Source organism: Nicrophorus vespilloides, unplaced genomic scaffold (genome assembly GCF_001412225.1).
Source record: "Nicrophorus vespilloides isolate i.1.1-1 unplaced genomic scaffold, Nicve_v1.0, whole genome shotgun sequence".
In the NCBI taxonomy this organism is placed as follows: Eukaryota; Metazoa; Arthropoda; class Insecta; order Coleoptera; family Silphidae; genus Nicrophorus; species Nicrophorus vespilloides.
Window position 1 is genome coordinate 12,633 of NW_017099812.1, and position 12,362 is coordinate 24,994.

The following is a 12,362-nucleotide window of genomic DNA, read 5'->3' on the forward strand; positions in this document are numbered from 1 at the left end:
GCCTCCGCCGCCGCCTATGTTGGAATTAAACGAGTCAAGTGCACTCGCGGTAACGGCCGCCGCCTCCGCCGCAGCCGTCTCTTTCAAACAAAGCGCGTCCGAGCGAGACGCCATCTAACAATAACGTCAAAAGCAGGCGGATTAATTTCCGTCCAATTCCGTGTTGTTGTTGTTGTTGTTATTACTATGGATTTAGTTTTCTATAGCCGTCTGTTGTTTTGTTTGTTTTTTAGGTGCGCCACCGCTGAAGGAGCGCTGCAAGACGCCGGACTCTCCAGAGGGCGCCCGCCTCTGCGGAGCACCAGGTTCCGCGTCCCCCACGCAGTCGACGTCGCCCAGACAGAACGGCGGTACCGTCTCACCACCGTCCACCTCGGCGACGACGACGGCCGCCGTCCTCGTGAACGGCTCCTCGGATAGCCTGACGCCGCCACCGCTGAGCGTCACGCTGGACGGCGGCGGCGTCGCGACGCAACAGTTCAACCAGGCCGCCTCCAGCTGCAGCGTGACGCGTCCCCTCGTCAAAGTCAAACGGTTCCTCAGCACCCTCGCACAATTCGGAAACGACATCGGCCCGGACATCGGGGAACGCGTCCGCACGCTCATCCTCAACCTAGTCGTAAGTCTTTCATCAACATCAAAACTCTTTCTACAACAACAAAAAAAATAATCATTTCTTGACATTTTCAGAGTTCCAATTTGAGCATCGAAGAGTTCCACCACTCGCTGCAGGACGTCACGAATTTCCCGCTCAGACCGTTCGTGCTTCCCTTCTTGCGCGCCCACCTTCCCATCCTGCAACGCGAAATCCACGGCCTCGCCAGAAACAGTAAACAGGTAAAAATCAACAAACAATCAATGTCAATCAACTTGACACATGTTTGTCATGTTGACAAACGTCAATTGACACATATGTCAAATTTGAATTGAATTAAGAAATCTATATACCAACATAAACTTAATAAACATAAAGTTTAAGTTAAATCGGATGAAAGAAAGAAAGAAAGAAATAAAAAGAGAGAAATACTGGGTGGAAGGGAAAATGGGAAAACGCTCGCGGATTTCCATAAAGAGCGTAACGTAACGAGTAGTTGCGATATGCAAATTCGACAAATAAATCTTTGGCCTTTCGGCGTCGCGACGCCGACGACGACGACTGGCGGCCCAATAAGGGTGTCGGGTGTCGTTGCTGGAGGTGGAGGAAATGGATTGGTGAAACGAACAAAAGAAAGGGAACAAAATCGAAGGAGAACAAAAAAATCCAATAAGCGGAAATCGCGAATAATTGGGAAAACTTTTTAACCGTTTTATTAGTATTCTTGTGTTTCGCCGCTTTTACGACCCTCCCCCCAAGACGACTTTTAAACAAAACAAAAAAATACGTCAATAAAAGTAAAGCAATAATATTTTATAAACGTCCCAATGAAAGTGACACATAACCAAAACATGTCAATTAGTGATGTTTCATTGAAACGCCATCTATGATTTTCGTTTGAACTAATAATGTTTTATTTTTTAATTATTTCAGTCAGCTTTGCAGTACGTGCGAACGCACGATCACCTAATACTGGACTCGACGCATTCGCCCGCAGAACCATCGGAAATCTTTCTGCCGAACGATGCGCCGATCATGACCGGCGGTGGAGGCGGTTTCAAGAGGCGCACATCCGATTGGTGAGTGTTTAAACGAATTCAAAGTTGGAAATAACGGTTCTATTTGTTATTCAAAAGCGCGTTTCTTCTCTTATATGTGTGTGGGTGTGTGTTTAAAGGGAGGAGGGTGAAAAGTTGGGGGTGGCGGCGGCAGCGGCCTCGGAGGCGGTTGTTTGATCTACTATATTCAATAGTCTGCAAGCGACCGTTTTATTAAAATGAGTAATGGTTTCTTTCCGGGGGCAGCAGCAGTCCACCCCCTAGCATACATACCCCCACCCGTCGAGTGTGCCATCTGGCGGCAACAGCTCGCGCACAGCTTTTTACTTGAGCACCGAAATCGCTCCTTCTCCTACCGGAGGCGGCGACGGCGGTGCAGCAACAGCAGCAGCACGTCACGTCACTTGCATACACCGCCTTTTAATTACATCGCTGACGTGAACTTTTGAACATTTTACAACTCGCTCGTTCACACACACACAGCTATTTACTGAATAGGGGGTGGAGAAGAGGTTGGGGTTGCTTTTCATCATATTTATATTGCTGTGCTAGAACGTAATTAAAGTGTGTTCTAATTTATTTTTTATTTTTCTTGCACTCGTCTTGAACAGTAGCGTGTCGGAGCAGCAGCAGCAGCACGACGGAGGCGGCATTGAATATACGTATCCGCCGACGAAACGCGCCAATTTCCAGAACCTCCTGGTGCAGAACACCGCTGCTGCCGTCCCCAGCTCACATTTCTTCGAGTACGGCGCTCCAGGACCGGCGCCCCAGCACCAGGAGGCGGTAGCGACGACGCGTGGAGATGAGGAATGGCGCAACATCCACGTGATGCTCAACTGCATCCTCTCGATGGTCGAGAAGACGAAACGAGCGTTGACCATCCTGCAGCAGCGCAACAGTCAGGATCTGACCAACGAGTGGTTGCGTAAGCAGGACGTCGGCGTCGACCTGAAGAAGGCGGCGAACGAGATAATGCTGCAGGCGGTGCGACAGACGGAGGATCGCGTCGCGGAGGTCAGACGACGTGCAGAAGACGCCGTCAACGACGTGAAGAGACAAGCAGTCGTCGAATTGCAGAAAGCAGTCGCGGCGGCCGAATCCAAGGCGAACGAACTCGTCGCCACCGAGAGGGCCAAAATGGAGAAGATCGTCGCAGGTTGTTCAATCGACACTTTTCTCTTCAAACATTGTTTTTCATTTTTTGCAAAATACCAACTTTCAGACGCCCGGAAACACGAAGAGGGATGCTCAAACCACGGCGATGCCGAGAACAGCCAATCACCGACGACCAATTCGCAACCACAACCTTCACAGCAAAACGTACGTCAAATTTGACCTTTATAAATGTCAAATTTGACTTTTTCTTTATAAATGTCAAATTTGACATTTTCTATATAAACATCAAAAATGACATTTAATGACATTTTTCAAAACGTCAAATTTGACTTTTTCTTTATAAATGTCAAATTTGACATTTTCTATATAAACATAAAAAATGTATAATTTTTTAATGACATTCTTCAAAACGTCAAATTTGATTATATTATTTCTATGTTGGCAGTGCTGTTGGAACTGCGGTAGGAAAGCGCACGAGACGTGTTCCGGTTGCAGCGTCGCCCGGTATTGCGGCCCGTTCTGCCAACACAAGGACTGGGAAAACCATCACCAGGTGTGCAGCAAGGAGAAGCTTCGTCCGTTGCGCTCCACGACGCCCGTCGATCCCGTCAAGTTCAAGAAGTGACACGGCGCCCGACGCAAACCTAGGAAATAAACACTTACCAACCTAGACAAAAAAAAAACACACACCCTTAACGATTTAATTAACGAATTCTCACCGTTTCGATCATCATCCTCATTATCTTACATATTAAACGTCCTCTACCGAAACCGAAAGAAACAAATTCAATATTAATTGATCACAAATTGATCAATATGAAACGTTAATTAGTCAATCACCTTGATATTATCATCATTATTGAACTCGTGACGTTTCCGATGTCAACGTCAACGAATCTGACACGTGTCAAACGTCATCTATATATCGAACGTCAAAATGATGACGTTTACGATTCCAACACAATCAGAGCCCCCTAGTCCCACCGTTCAAACTACTAAAGTAATTATCGTATTAGGAACTAAATAATAATAGTAATAAATTGTTTAACTTTCGTTTAAATCTAACTTGTTTTCATTTGTTTCCAAGCCGAAGCCGCATCTAGAAAATTATCATTGAAAAGCGAATTTATAATTTGTAGTTATAGTACATTGTCAATTAAATGTCGTAAATGAAAAAAAAAAGAAAACTGTGATTTTTCGAAGCGCAACAAAACTTTTAAATTTTATGAAAAAAAAAAACTGAAACTAGATGCGGTTCGGTCACAACTAATGCTACATAAATCTAGTGAACTTAATGGATTAATTAATTGTTCGGGCGTAGATCTACACATTCCATAATCCGGTCGCAAATCAAATTTCATCTACCAGTAATGTTTAAGACGAAAGCATTGTTTGTGTATACAATAATAACAGATTGTTTCGTAACTGTAATTTACTCGTTTGTTTCGTTTTCAGTTGTTTTTCTTATATGATATAATGGACGCATCGAGGGTATCTTTGATTTCGGAAAAAAAAAGAAAAAAGCGAAACGAAACAGAAGAAAAAACAAAAATGATTGTCTGTAAAATATGTATGTTTTTTTTTCGTTGTTGTTTTTCATTTGTAAATCGTAGCCTAATTTTGTGAAACCTGTAATTATCGATCTAATTGCAATATGTTATTTAGTGTTTATTATTTGAAATTTTTGAAGGAAAGAAGAGAAAAAAAATATGGAACGAAGGAGAGAAATAAATGAATATTTAATGAAATCTGTGCATGTTTTTTTTCAATTCCATCTATTGAACATTTAATAAATTAAGTTCGGTTGAACGATTGCAAATTGAATGCAAAGTCTGAATTGTTAAATTCGAATCGGAAACAGAATTTATAAACGTGCGCGAAATAGTTTTGCAAAAAAAAAAAAACCGGAGGAAATTAGTTTCCGAACGACCGGTTAATTTTATGAATGCCATTGAAAGGTGAACGAGGGGAGTGGATTTAATCAAGAAATAAATTAAAGTTTCGAAATTGCGTCCGAAAATTGAAAACCGGAGGCGGCGGCGGCGGTTGTGTAGTGACGGTGGTTGTGATGGAGGCGGCGCTCGGGAGGCGGCGGCGGCAGTGTGAGTGCGCGCAATCGATTTTGTTGTCAGTTTCAGTCGGTGAAATGCGAGAATGTGGCGAGCCGTGAGCGAAAGACGCGCCGCAATCCGCACCCTATAAGAACGTAACGTAACGTAACCTGCAGACACGGTGAAAGACAGATAAACCGGAAGTGCGATCGCTACAGAAACCGGATGTCCGGTGTGACGTGACGTGAGAGTTTTGGAGAAAAAAATAATAATAGAGCATGCTGTGCAACGCGCGAAAGAGGCGAAGAGATCGCGGAGGCGGCGACCTGTTCAACAATTGCGTGAGTCAAAATTACGAAGTAACCCTTGAAACAATTAAGTAATTTAACTTTGAAACGTCAAAAAAATAAAAGTTTTGTTTTTTTTTCCTCCTCGACTGATTTCTGATTTAAATCATGTAATTGCGTAACAATCGTTCGAATGAACGCAACAACTGACCTTTATTGGTATTAATTTATCTAAATTTGGTACATCAAATTTAGAATTTTGGAAAGAAAAAACGCAATTTCATGAAACGTTGGTTGCATAACTAACAAATTCGTTGTGTAAGTGTAACAAATCAATTGTTTTGTTGCTTTCGAAACGAAATATAATTGAAATTAGTGGAATTCCTAAGAAAAAACAATTATTACATGTTATATAATTGGTAGAAAAAAAAATCTGTTGCTAAACAGCGACATCTATCTATGGTTGCGGAACTGAATGTGACAGGACAAAAACACGCTTGTTTTGTGAGGTTATGTCGCGTTGTTATTATTGCGTGAAGAGGTGTCGGTCATTGGTGCAGTGTTTGTTGTTGTGGTGATAACGCGAAGAAATTATGAGCGAGGAGACGGGGGAACGGCAAGCGCCGCGTAACAATAAACGAAAGAGACCGAAAAGCTTCTTCCAGAAGGCGAAGAAGTTCCAAAAGCAAGGCCGTTTCGGTATGGGATACCGTCTGGACGAGGACACTTACGCATACTTCGTGAGGATTCTGGAAACTTACAAAGCTGGCTTTGAAACAGACGAAGATAAGAGTAAGTATGCGACTTGGATATTTAAAGTGGGCGTTTTAAACAAAAAAACAAAATAAATAAAACAAAAGGTGTGAGTTTGTGTTAATAATGTTGATCGAATTTCAGATGTTTTTGTGAATAATGTTTTTATGGAGATGGACGGAAACGAAATTGACTATTCCTCGAATCAGATTGGGTGCAGGGTGATAGAAACTTTGATGCCGTTTGCAAGCGATGAGATCCTGCAGAAATTCTTGACGGCTTTCGGGGAGAGTCTCAGGGGGTTGTGCAGCGATCGCTTTGCCAGTCACATTGTTGAAGCTTTATTGATGGAGTCGACGAAGAGGTCTTTCAGTGATAAGGATGGAGAGACGTATAAGAAGTTTTCGATTAAGTATAGCAAGTTTTTGTTGAACAATCTCGAGGATTACATCAAAGACACGTACGGGAATCACACTTTGAGGGCGGTGTTGTACGCGTTATCTGGTGTACCGAAGACTGGCGAAGCGACTGAGGAGGAGATTGAATTGCCGGAGGAATATACGGCGATTTTGAACGATTTCGGTGGAAGATTGGTGCTTTGGCCCCATCTCAAAGATTTGGCTTACGAGGAGTTGCCTTCGGGGTTGCTGCAGGTGATGCTTAAAGTTCAGAGCAAAGTTAATCCGAAATTGGCGAGGCGGTACGTGAAGAGGTTCATCGAGGAGAGTTTCGTGGCGGAGCAGGTTTTCGTGTCGAAGCCGTGCACGATGCTGCTGGAGGCGACGCTTCAGTACTCCACGGAGGAGGAGTACGGTGAATTGCACAAGAAATGCTTCGAGAATAAGATTGCCGAGTTGGCGTTGAACAGGAACACGAATTATTCGGTGCAGAGGTTGCTGGAGTTCGCGAAAGGTAAAGAAGTTTTAGAAGGGATATTCGTCGAGCTGGATGAGAAGTTCAAGGAGATCTTGGAGGCCGGACATCCGGCTGTACTGCAGGCGCTGGGGAAGGCCTGCAAGAATCTGGGGGCGAAGCAGGGACCTTACATGAACGCCATGATGAAGGCGTTCGATTGCCACGAACCGAACGAGAGGCAGAGCAAGTTCGTGATGTGCATGTCCAGGTTCAAGAAGTACGACGACGTCGTCGCGGACGCTGGCAACGATTTGGAAAAGGAAATCCTCAACATCCACGGCACAGTCATCCTCCAGCACATGCTCGAGTTCAATAAACCCATCAAATTGGTGAACGCGCTCTTCGCGATGGACGCGACCGAATTGCAAGGACTCTTCTCCAACAGCAAGGGCAGTCACATAATCGACACCTACTTCAAAAGCAAATGGATCGGTGAGAAGAACAAGGAGAAACTCATACAGAAAATGCAGGTAAATTGAGAATTATAATTATTATAACTGTTATTTTTTTTATATAAAAATTTGTTTTGTAGGGTTGTTATCAACAGTTAGCTTCGTCCAAGTACGGATCGAGAAGCTTCGATGCTCTCTGGGAGGCGGCTTCGGATAAATGGAAGACGACCATCATGAACGAGTTGAGCTCCAAAGATGCCGCCTGGAGCAACAGCCAGTTCGGCAAAATCATTGCGTTCAAGGTTAATCTGTTGCTGTACAAACGGAACAGGGAGGAGTGGAAGATCAATTGCGGAAAACCGGCGAAGACCAAGAAGGATTTGGTCAAGGATGTTTTAGAATCTTAGTTGATTAAATATATATAATTATACATACATATAGGATAACATTTTTGTTGTTGTTAAATTTTAATGTTCAAGTTTGGTTGCATATATTGTTGATTAATATATTTAATTATATAACCAAAATTGATTAGGAACAATGTCCGGTTACCAACAATTCGGTGATGTATTTCGCTAAGTTACATAACTAACATTATTCATCTGATAACACACGACCTATGGTATGGTTGCATATATTCATTAATATCGTGAAATTATTTTTTAAAAACTCATTTCAATCAACAAAAAAATGATAATTATATTTGTCTTAATTAAACGATAACAAAATTGAAGGAATTTTGTTGATGGTGTAAATAAAAAGTGTGTTTTTTTCTCTTTAGAAACGTTACTTTTTAAAAAGTTTCAACAAACTGACGGTAGGTTTCTCCTCGATTTTCGTTTTCCACGCCGCCTTGTCGGATTTGTACAGCTCGTAATGGATCTTCTCAGCCACCTTCGCACCGAAATCATTCTCCAGCCACGATTCGTCACCTTTCAGCTCCTTCGCGATGACACTCTTCTGGCTCTGATCCACTCCATTCCAGATGGCGATGAACCCTTTGGCGCCACCCTCGTCCTTCAGCAAATCCTTGAACATATTCTAAAAAAAGCAAATAAAAATTTATTAATCTCTTTTGGATGTGAAGAGCGTGTTGTTAAATACCCTGAACTTCTTGAACATTCGTTTCTTCGCTTCGCGATCTATCGTCTCGCTCTTGAAGTACGAATCGGCCATGTAACAACCCTTCCTATTAGCGAACAACGCCAACAGTTGCTCAGAAGGCATAGCGAGGAATCCGTTGACGACGATCTGCGGATCCTGATACTCGCACAGCAATTGTATCATCACAGTTCCGTGGATGTTCAGATCGAAAGCGCGGAAATCGTACGTCTCCTGCAGCTCCTTGAACTGCGTGTTCGTCGCCAAACAGATCACGAACTTATCCAATTTATCCTCGGTCCTGCACGTGTACGCCTTCCGTATCCTCTTCATGAACTCCTTCTGATTCACCTCCTGCTTCTTGCACTCCCTGCACAATATCTCCAGCAGAGCCAACTTATCCGCAGCCACCAATTTCTTGAATTCCGTCTTGAACTCCGAATAAATAGCCTTGAACGTCTCCTTATCTCGAATATTCTCCAATATCCTCGTCACTATGTGACTGCCGTTCCTCTCGTAAAACGTCTTGCTCAGTTTCCCTTTGAAGAACGTCTCGTAAACCTGAGCATGCTCCTCGGCGTTGCTGAGCAACAAAACTGTTTCCAAGACGAGCGTCGCGACGGGCGTCTCGAAGATCATCTTCAACGTCAGATGCTTGAGAATCGTTTGAATATATTGCCTGAGCAGATCACTCTTCAGCTGATCCAACACTTTCATTGTCACTTTAACAGTTTCCGTGCCCATCTTGTGGAACGCATAGAATTTAAACTTATTAAAACCAAAGAGTTTCGTACCGAAATTCTGCAAAATCTCCACGTATTCCGGCAAAATCTTCTGATCGTCTTTCTTACTATCTTTAAGCTGCGACATAGCAAACAGCACCGATCTCAATGTGTGACTCCCATAGGTATTCGTAATCAAGCTCTCGGTCAAATTAATTATAGCCTTTGAGAAACTGAGAACAGCCTCTCGACAGGCAATCTTGTGCTCATCATTCGCATGGGAATACGACCTCTTCCCAGCCTCCTTAATAACAGTCTGCAGAGTTTTCCCACCGCATTTCTCATTGCAGTATGCACCCACTTGCGATTGATAAACAGCAAAACATTTCTGCAGATTCTCCACACTCAGCAGCGGGATCATAATCTCCAATGCCTGACTCCCGAGGAAGTTGTTCGAGTAAACACTCAAGTCCACCTCCATCTCAGCGAAAGCTTCATTCGCCTTATCCTCTACAAAAAAACAAAAGATAAAAACAAAACAACAACTTTCTAACTAACGACTATACCTTTCTCTTTGAACGTCGGGAATCGTTTCTTCATTGTTTCCAGCAGCACGGTGATATCGTGGAACTGCTTCGAATTCAAATCGTGATTTTTCTTCGCTTTCTTAACCTCTCCATCATTTTCGTCGTCTTTTCCTTTCCTTTTGCGCTTCTCCAATCTCGCGCGATTCGGGTTGAACTTCTTCTTGAGAACCATCCTGTCCGTCTCTTAAGACTAAAAACTTAAAACTAACCTCGAAATCGCACGTGAATCTTTTGTTTTGACTGATCTTCTCGCTACACGTACCAGATGGAGCGCATCATCATCGTATAAATTTTCGAAATGTTACCAACCAACAAACATCAACAATAACCATAACTGAAAATATAACAAATGTTTTTGAAATTTAGTAAATTTACTCAAATATGTATTATTACAGGATAAATATGTGTTTGCTCTAAATTTTTCAATTTCAGTCTGTTTTTATTACAGTCTTATTTGTGAAAGGTTGCAATGTGATTGTGTTATTTTTTAAATTTTATCGTTGGTAATTGTGTTGATCGAGACAAGTGACGTCCGCGGATTTCGTTCGTGAAATGTTCCTGAAAATTTATTGTCCTGCTGAAAACGGACAAATATGAAAACATGGAAATTGTAATGCATGTAAGTGAGAAATTGTTAAATAATAGGTGTTATTTGTTGATTGTTGATGTATCATTCGTTTATTCATTCCGGTGCGTTGCGTACATCAAATTGTGTAAGAATGTGTTGCCAACTTATGTTTTGCCAACTTAAAGTAAATGAATAATAATAATAATATTGTTTTGGCTGTTATAAAAAAATACCATTTCACCAATTCCTTCAGCACTTTCATTAAATTAACCTCGAAATCGCACGTGAAACTTTTGTTTTGATGCCTTCGTCAACTGATCTTCTCGCTACACGTACCAGATGGAGCGCATCATCATCGTATGAATGTTCGAAATGTTACCAACCAACAAACATCAACAATAACCATAACTGAAAATATAACTGTTTTTGAAATTTAGTAAATTTACTCAAATATGTATTTTTACAAGATAAATATGTGTTTTATCTAAATTTCAACTAATATTTTTTTTTTCAATTTTAGTCTGTTTTTAATTTGTGAAAGGCTGCAATGTGATTGTGTTATTTTTTAAATTTTATCGTTGGTAATTGTTGTTGATCGAGACAAGTGACGTCCGCGGATTTCGTTCGTGAAATGTTCCTGAAAATTTATTGTTCTGCTGAAAACGGACAAATATGAAAACATGGAAATTGTAATGCATGTAAGTGAGACAATTGTTAAATAATAGGTGTTATTTGTTGATTGTTGATGTATCATTCGTTTATTCAATTCCGGTGCGTTGCGTACATCAAATTGTGTAAGAATGTGTTGCCAACTTATGTTTTGCCAACTTAAAGTAAATGAATAATAATAATATTGTTTTGGCTGTTGTTAAAAATACCATTTCACCAATTCCTTCAGCACTTTCATTAATTTAACGAGGAAATTGTGAAGTTTGTCAACTGTTTTTCATATTGCCTAAATATAAATGATTCTTTGCCCAGGGCTGAACGGAGTACGTTTATGACTCCACCCACGAACGTGTTGACTGTGTCCCGGATTAAACCGACTCCTATTATGACTTCACTCACGACTCCGCCGACTGCGTCCAGGATTGGTTTCAAAATTTCACCGAGTCTTTTTATGACTGCATCGAGTGCTTTTGTGACTCCATCCACGACTCTGCTGACTGCGCCCAGGATTGGGTTCAAGATTACACCGAGTGCGTCTATGACTCCACCCAAGTCTAGGCCGACTACGCCCAGAATTGGGTTCAAGATTGCACCGAATGCGTTTATGACTGCATCCACGAATCGGCCGACTGCGCCCAGAATTGGTTTCACGACTCCCCCAACGACTTCATCCAGTCTTTTTATGACTTTACCCACGAATCCGCCGACTGCGCTCACGACTCCACCGAGTCTTTTTATGACTCCACCGAGTCTTTTTATGACTCCATCGAGTCCTTTTGTGACTCCATCCACGACTTCGCCGACAAGGCCCAGGACTCCTTTCACGGCTCCACCGAGTCCGTCCTCGACTTCATCAAGTCCTTCTATGACTCCACCCACGAATCTGTTAACGACTCCACGGAGTCCGCCCTCGACTCCACCTAGTACTCCGTCGTATTCGCTGACAACGTTCCTAGATTCATCCAAGACATTTTTGACTTCATTCACGACCTCTTGGACTCTACCGTTCACGCTTTCGACAAAATCGCCAATAATACGACTTTGTGCCTAAATTTGATCAGATTACTTACAATAATTTACCTCCTTATCATCATTATATTTACCTGAGATACAGCCAATAAAATCAAGAATATAGTGAACTTGTACATGACGATACTTTAGTTTCAATTAAGCCTTTGTTGTTTCGACTATTTATATATAGGAGCGTGTCTTATCTATTAGGTGTCCATAAATATTAGGTAATTATTGTCTAAATTGATTTAGACAATAATTATCTAATATTTATGGTAACGAGCAAACGATAAGAGTCGCAATTATTATTTTAATACGCGTCATATTTAGCCATTAAGAATATTGGAAAAAAAAAAGTTTTTAACTGAATCGAATACAATGTGTTTTCTTACAAGTCTTTGATTACATCAAAAGATAAAACACATTTTTTTTTTTATTATTTTGTCCGTTATGTAAAATATCTAATAATTTCGTTTTTTTGCAATATTCCTATATACTTTTAATCAAATAACTTCAACTCCACCCACGTAAACA

At 41.6% G+C, this 12,362-nt stretch overlaps 4 protein-coding genes across 5 annotated transcripts; 2 read left to right on the forward strand and 2 right to left on the reverse strand.

Annotated features, from left to right (window-relative positions):
• Positions 1-233: 233 nt before the first annotated feature.
• Positions 234-4,157, forward strand: LOC108565669 (protein CBFA2T1; the record flags this gene model as incomplete). Its single annotated transcript, XM_017925240.1, has 6 exons — positions 234-619; positions 691-837; positions 1,529-1,674; positions 2,265-2,812; positions 2,879-2,976; positions 3,218-4,157. Coding segments are annotated over 6 exons (1,505 nt in total), but the record flags the coding sequence as incomplete, so codon positions are not given.
• A 1,338-nt stretch (positions 4,158-5,495) lies between these two features.
• LOC108565670 (nucleolar protein 9) lies at positions 5,496-7,600 on the forward strand. Its single transcript, XM_017925241.1, has 3 exons — positions 5,496-5,902; positions 6,008-7,248; positions 7,311-7,600. The coding sequence occupies exons 1-3, from the start codon at positions 5,704-5,706 to the stop codon at positions 7,575-7,577; spliced, it is 1,707 nt and encodes a 568-aa protein (XP_017780730.1). The 5' UTR covers positions 5,496-5,703; the 3' UTR covers positions 7,578-7,600.
• A 336-nt stretch (positions 7,601-7,936) lies between these two features.
• Positions 7,937-9,939, reverse strand: LOC108565671. Its single transcript, XM_017925242.1, has 3 exons — positions 9,560-9,939; positions 8,275-9,503; positions 7,937-8,211 (listed from the first exon to the last, which is right to left on the reverse strand). Exons 1-3 carry the CDS (start codon positions 9,750-9,752, stop codon positions 7,957-7,959), a joined length of 1,677 nt encoding a protein of 558 aa, XP_017780731.1. The 5' UTR covers positions 9,753-9,939; the 3' UTR covers positions 7,937-7,956.
• A 327-nt stretch (positions 9,940-10,266) lies between these two features.
• LOC108565672 lies at positions 10,267-11,970 on the reverse strand. Of its 2 annotated transcripts, XM_017925244.1 has the most exons (3): positions 11,921-11,970; positions 11,065-11,864; positions 10,267-10,419 (listed from the first exon to the last, which is right to left on the reverse strand). In XM_017925244.1, the coding sequence occupies exons 1-3, from the start codon at positions 11,963-11,965 to the stop codon at positions 10,410-10,412; spliced, it is 855 nt and encodes a 284-aa protein (XP_017780733.1). In that variant the 5' UTR covers positions 11,966-11,970; the 3' UTR covers positions 10,267-10,409. The 2 variants fall into 2 exon arrangements, with proteins under 2 accessions (XP_017780733.1, XP_017780732.1); XM_017925243.1 differs by lacking the exon at positions 10,267-10,419 and having other exon boundaries at positions 10,884-11,864.
• Positions 11,971-12,362: the final 392 nt, after the last annotated feature.

Bases quoted from the DNA above. Each gene is read 5' to 3' on its own strand.
- LOC108565671 (XM_017925242.1), bottom strand. From the start codon at position 9,752: ATGGTTCTCAAGAAGAAGTTCAACCCGAATCGCGCGAGATTGGAGAAG. The intron at 9,504-9,559 runs GTATAGTCGTTA...GTTTTTTTGTAG, and splicing joins CCCGACGTTCAAAGAGAAAG to AGGATAAGGCGAATGAAGCT. The intron at 8,212-8,274 runs GTATTTAACAAC...TGCTTTTTTTAG, and splicing joins GAATGTTCAAGAAGTTCAGG to AATATGTTCAAGGATTTGCT.
- LOC108565672 (XM_017925244.1), bottom strand. From the start codon at position 11,965: ATGTACAAGTTCACTATATTCTTGATTTTATTGGCTGTATCTCAG. The intron at 11,865-11,920 runs GTAAATATAATG...GATCAAATTTAG, and splicing joins TTTTATTGGCTGTATCTCAG to GCACAAAGTCGTATTATTGG.
- LOC108565670 (XM_017925241.1), top strand. From the start codon at position 5,704: ATGAGCGAGGAGACGGGGGAACGGCAAGCGCCGCGTAACAATAAACGA. The intron at 5,903-6,007 runs GTAAGTATGCGA...ATCGAATTTCAG, and splicing joins TGAAACAGACGAAGATAAGA to ATGTTTTTGTGAATAATGTT. The intron at 7,249-7,310 runs GTAAATTGAGAA...TTTGTTTTGTAG, and splicing joins AACTCATACAGAAAATGCAG to GGTTGTTATCAACAGTTAGC.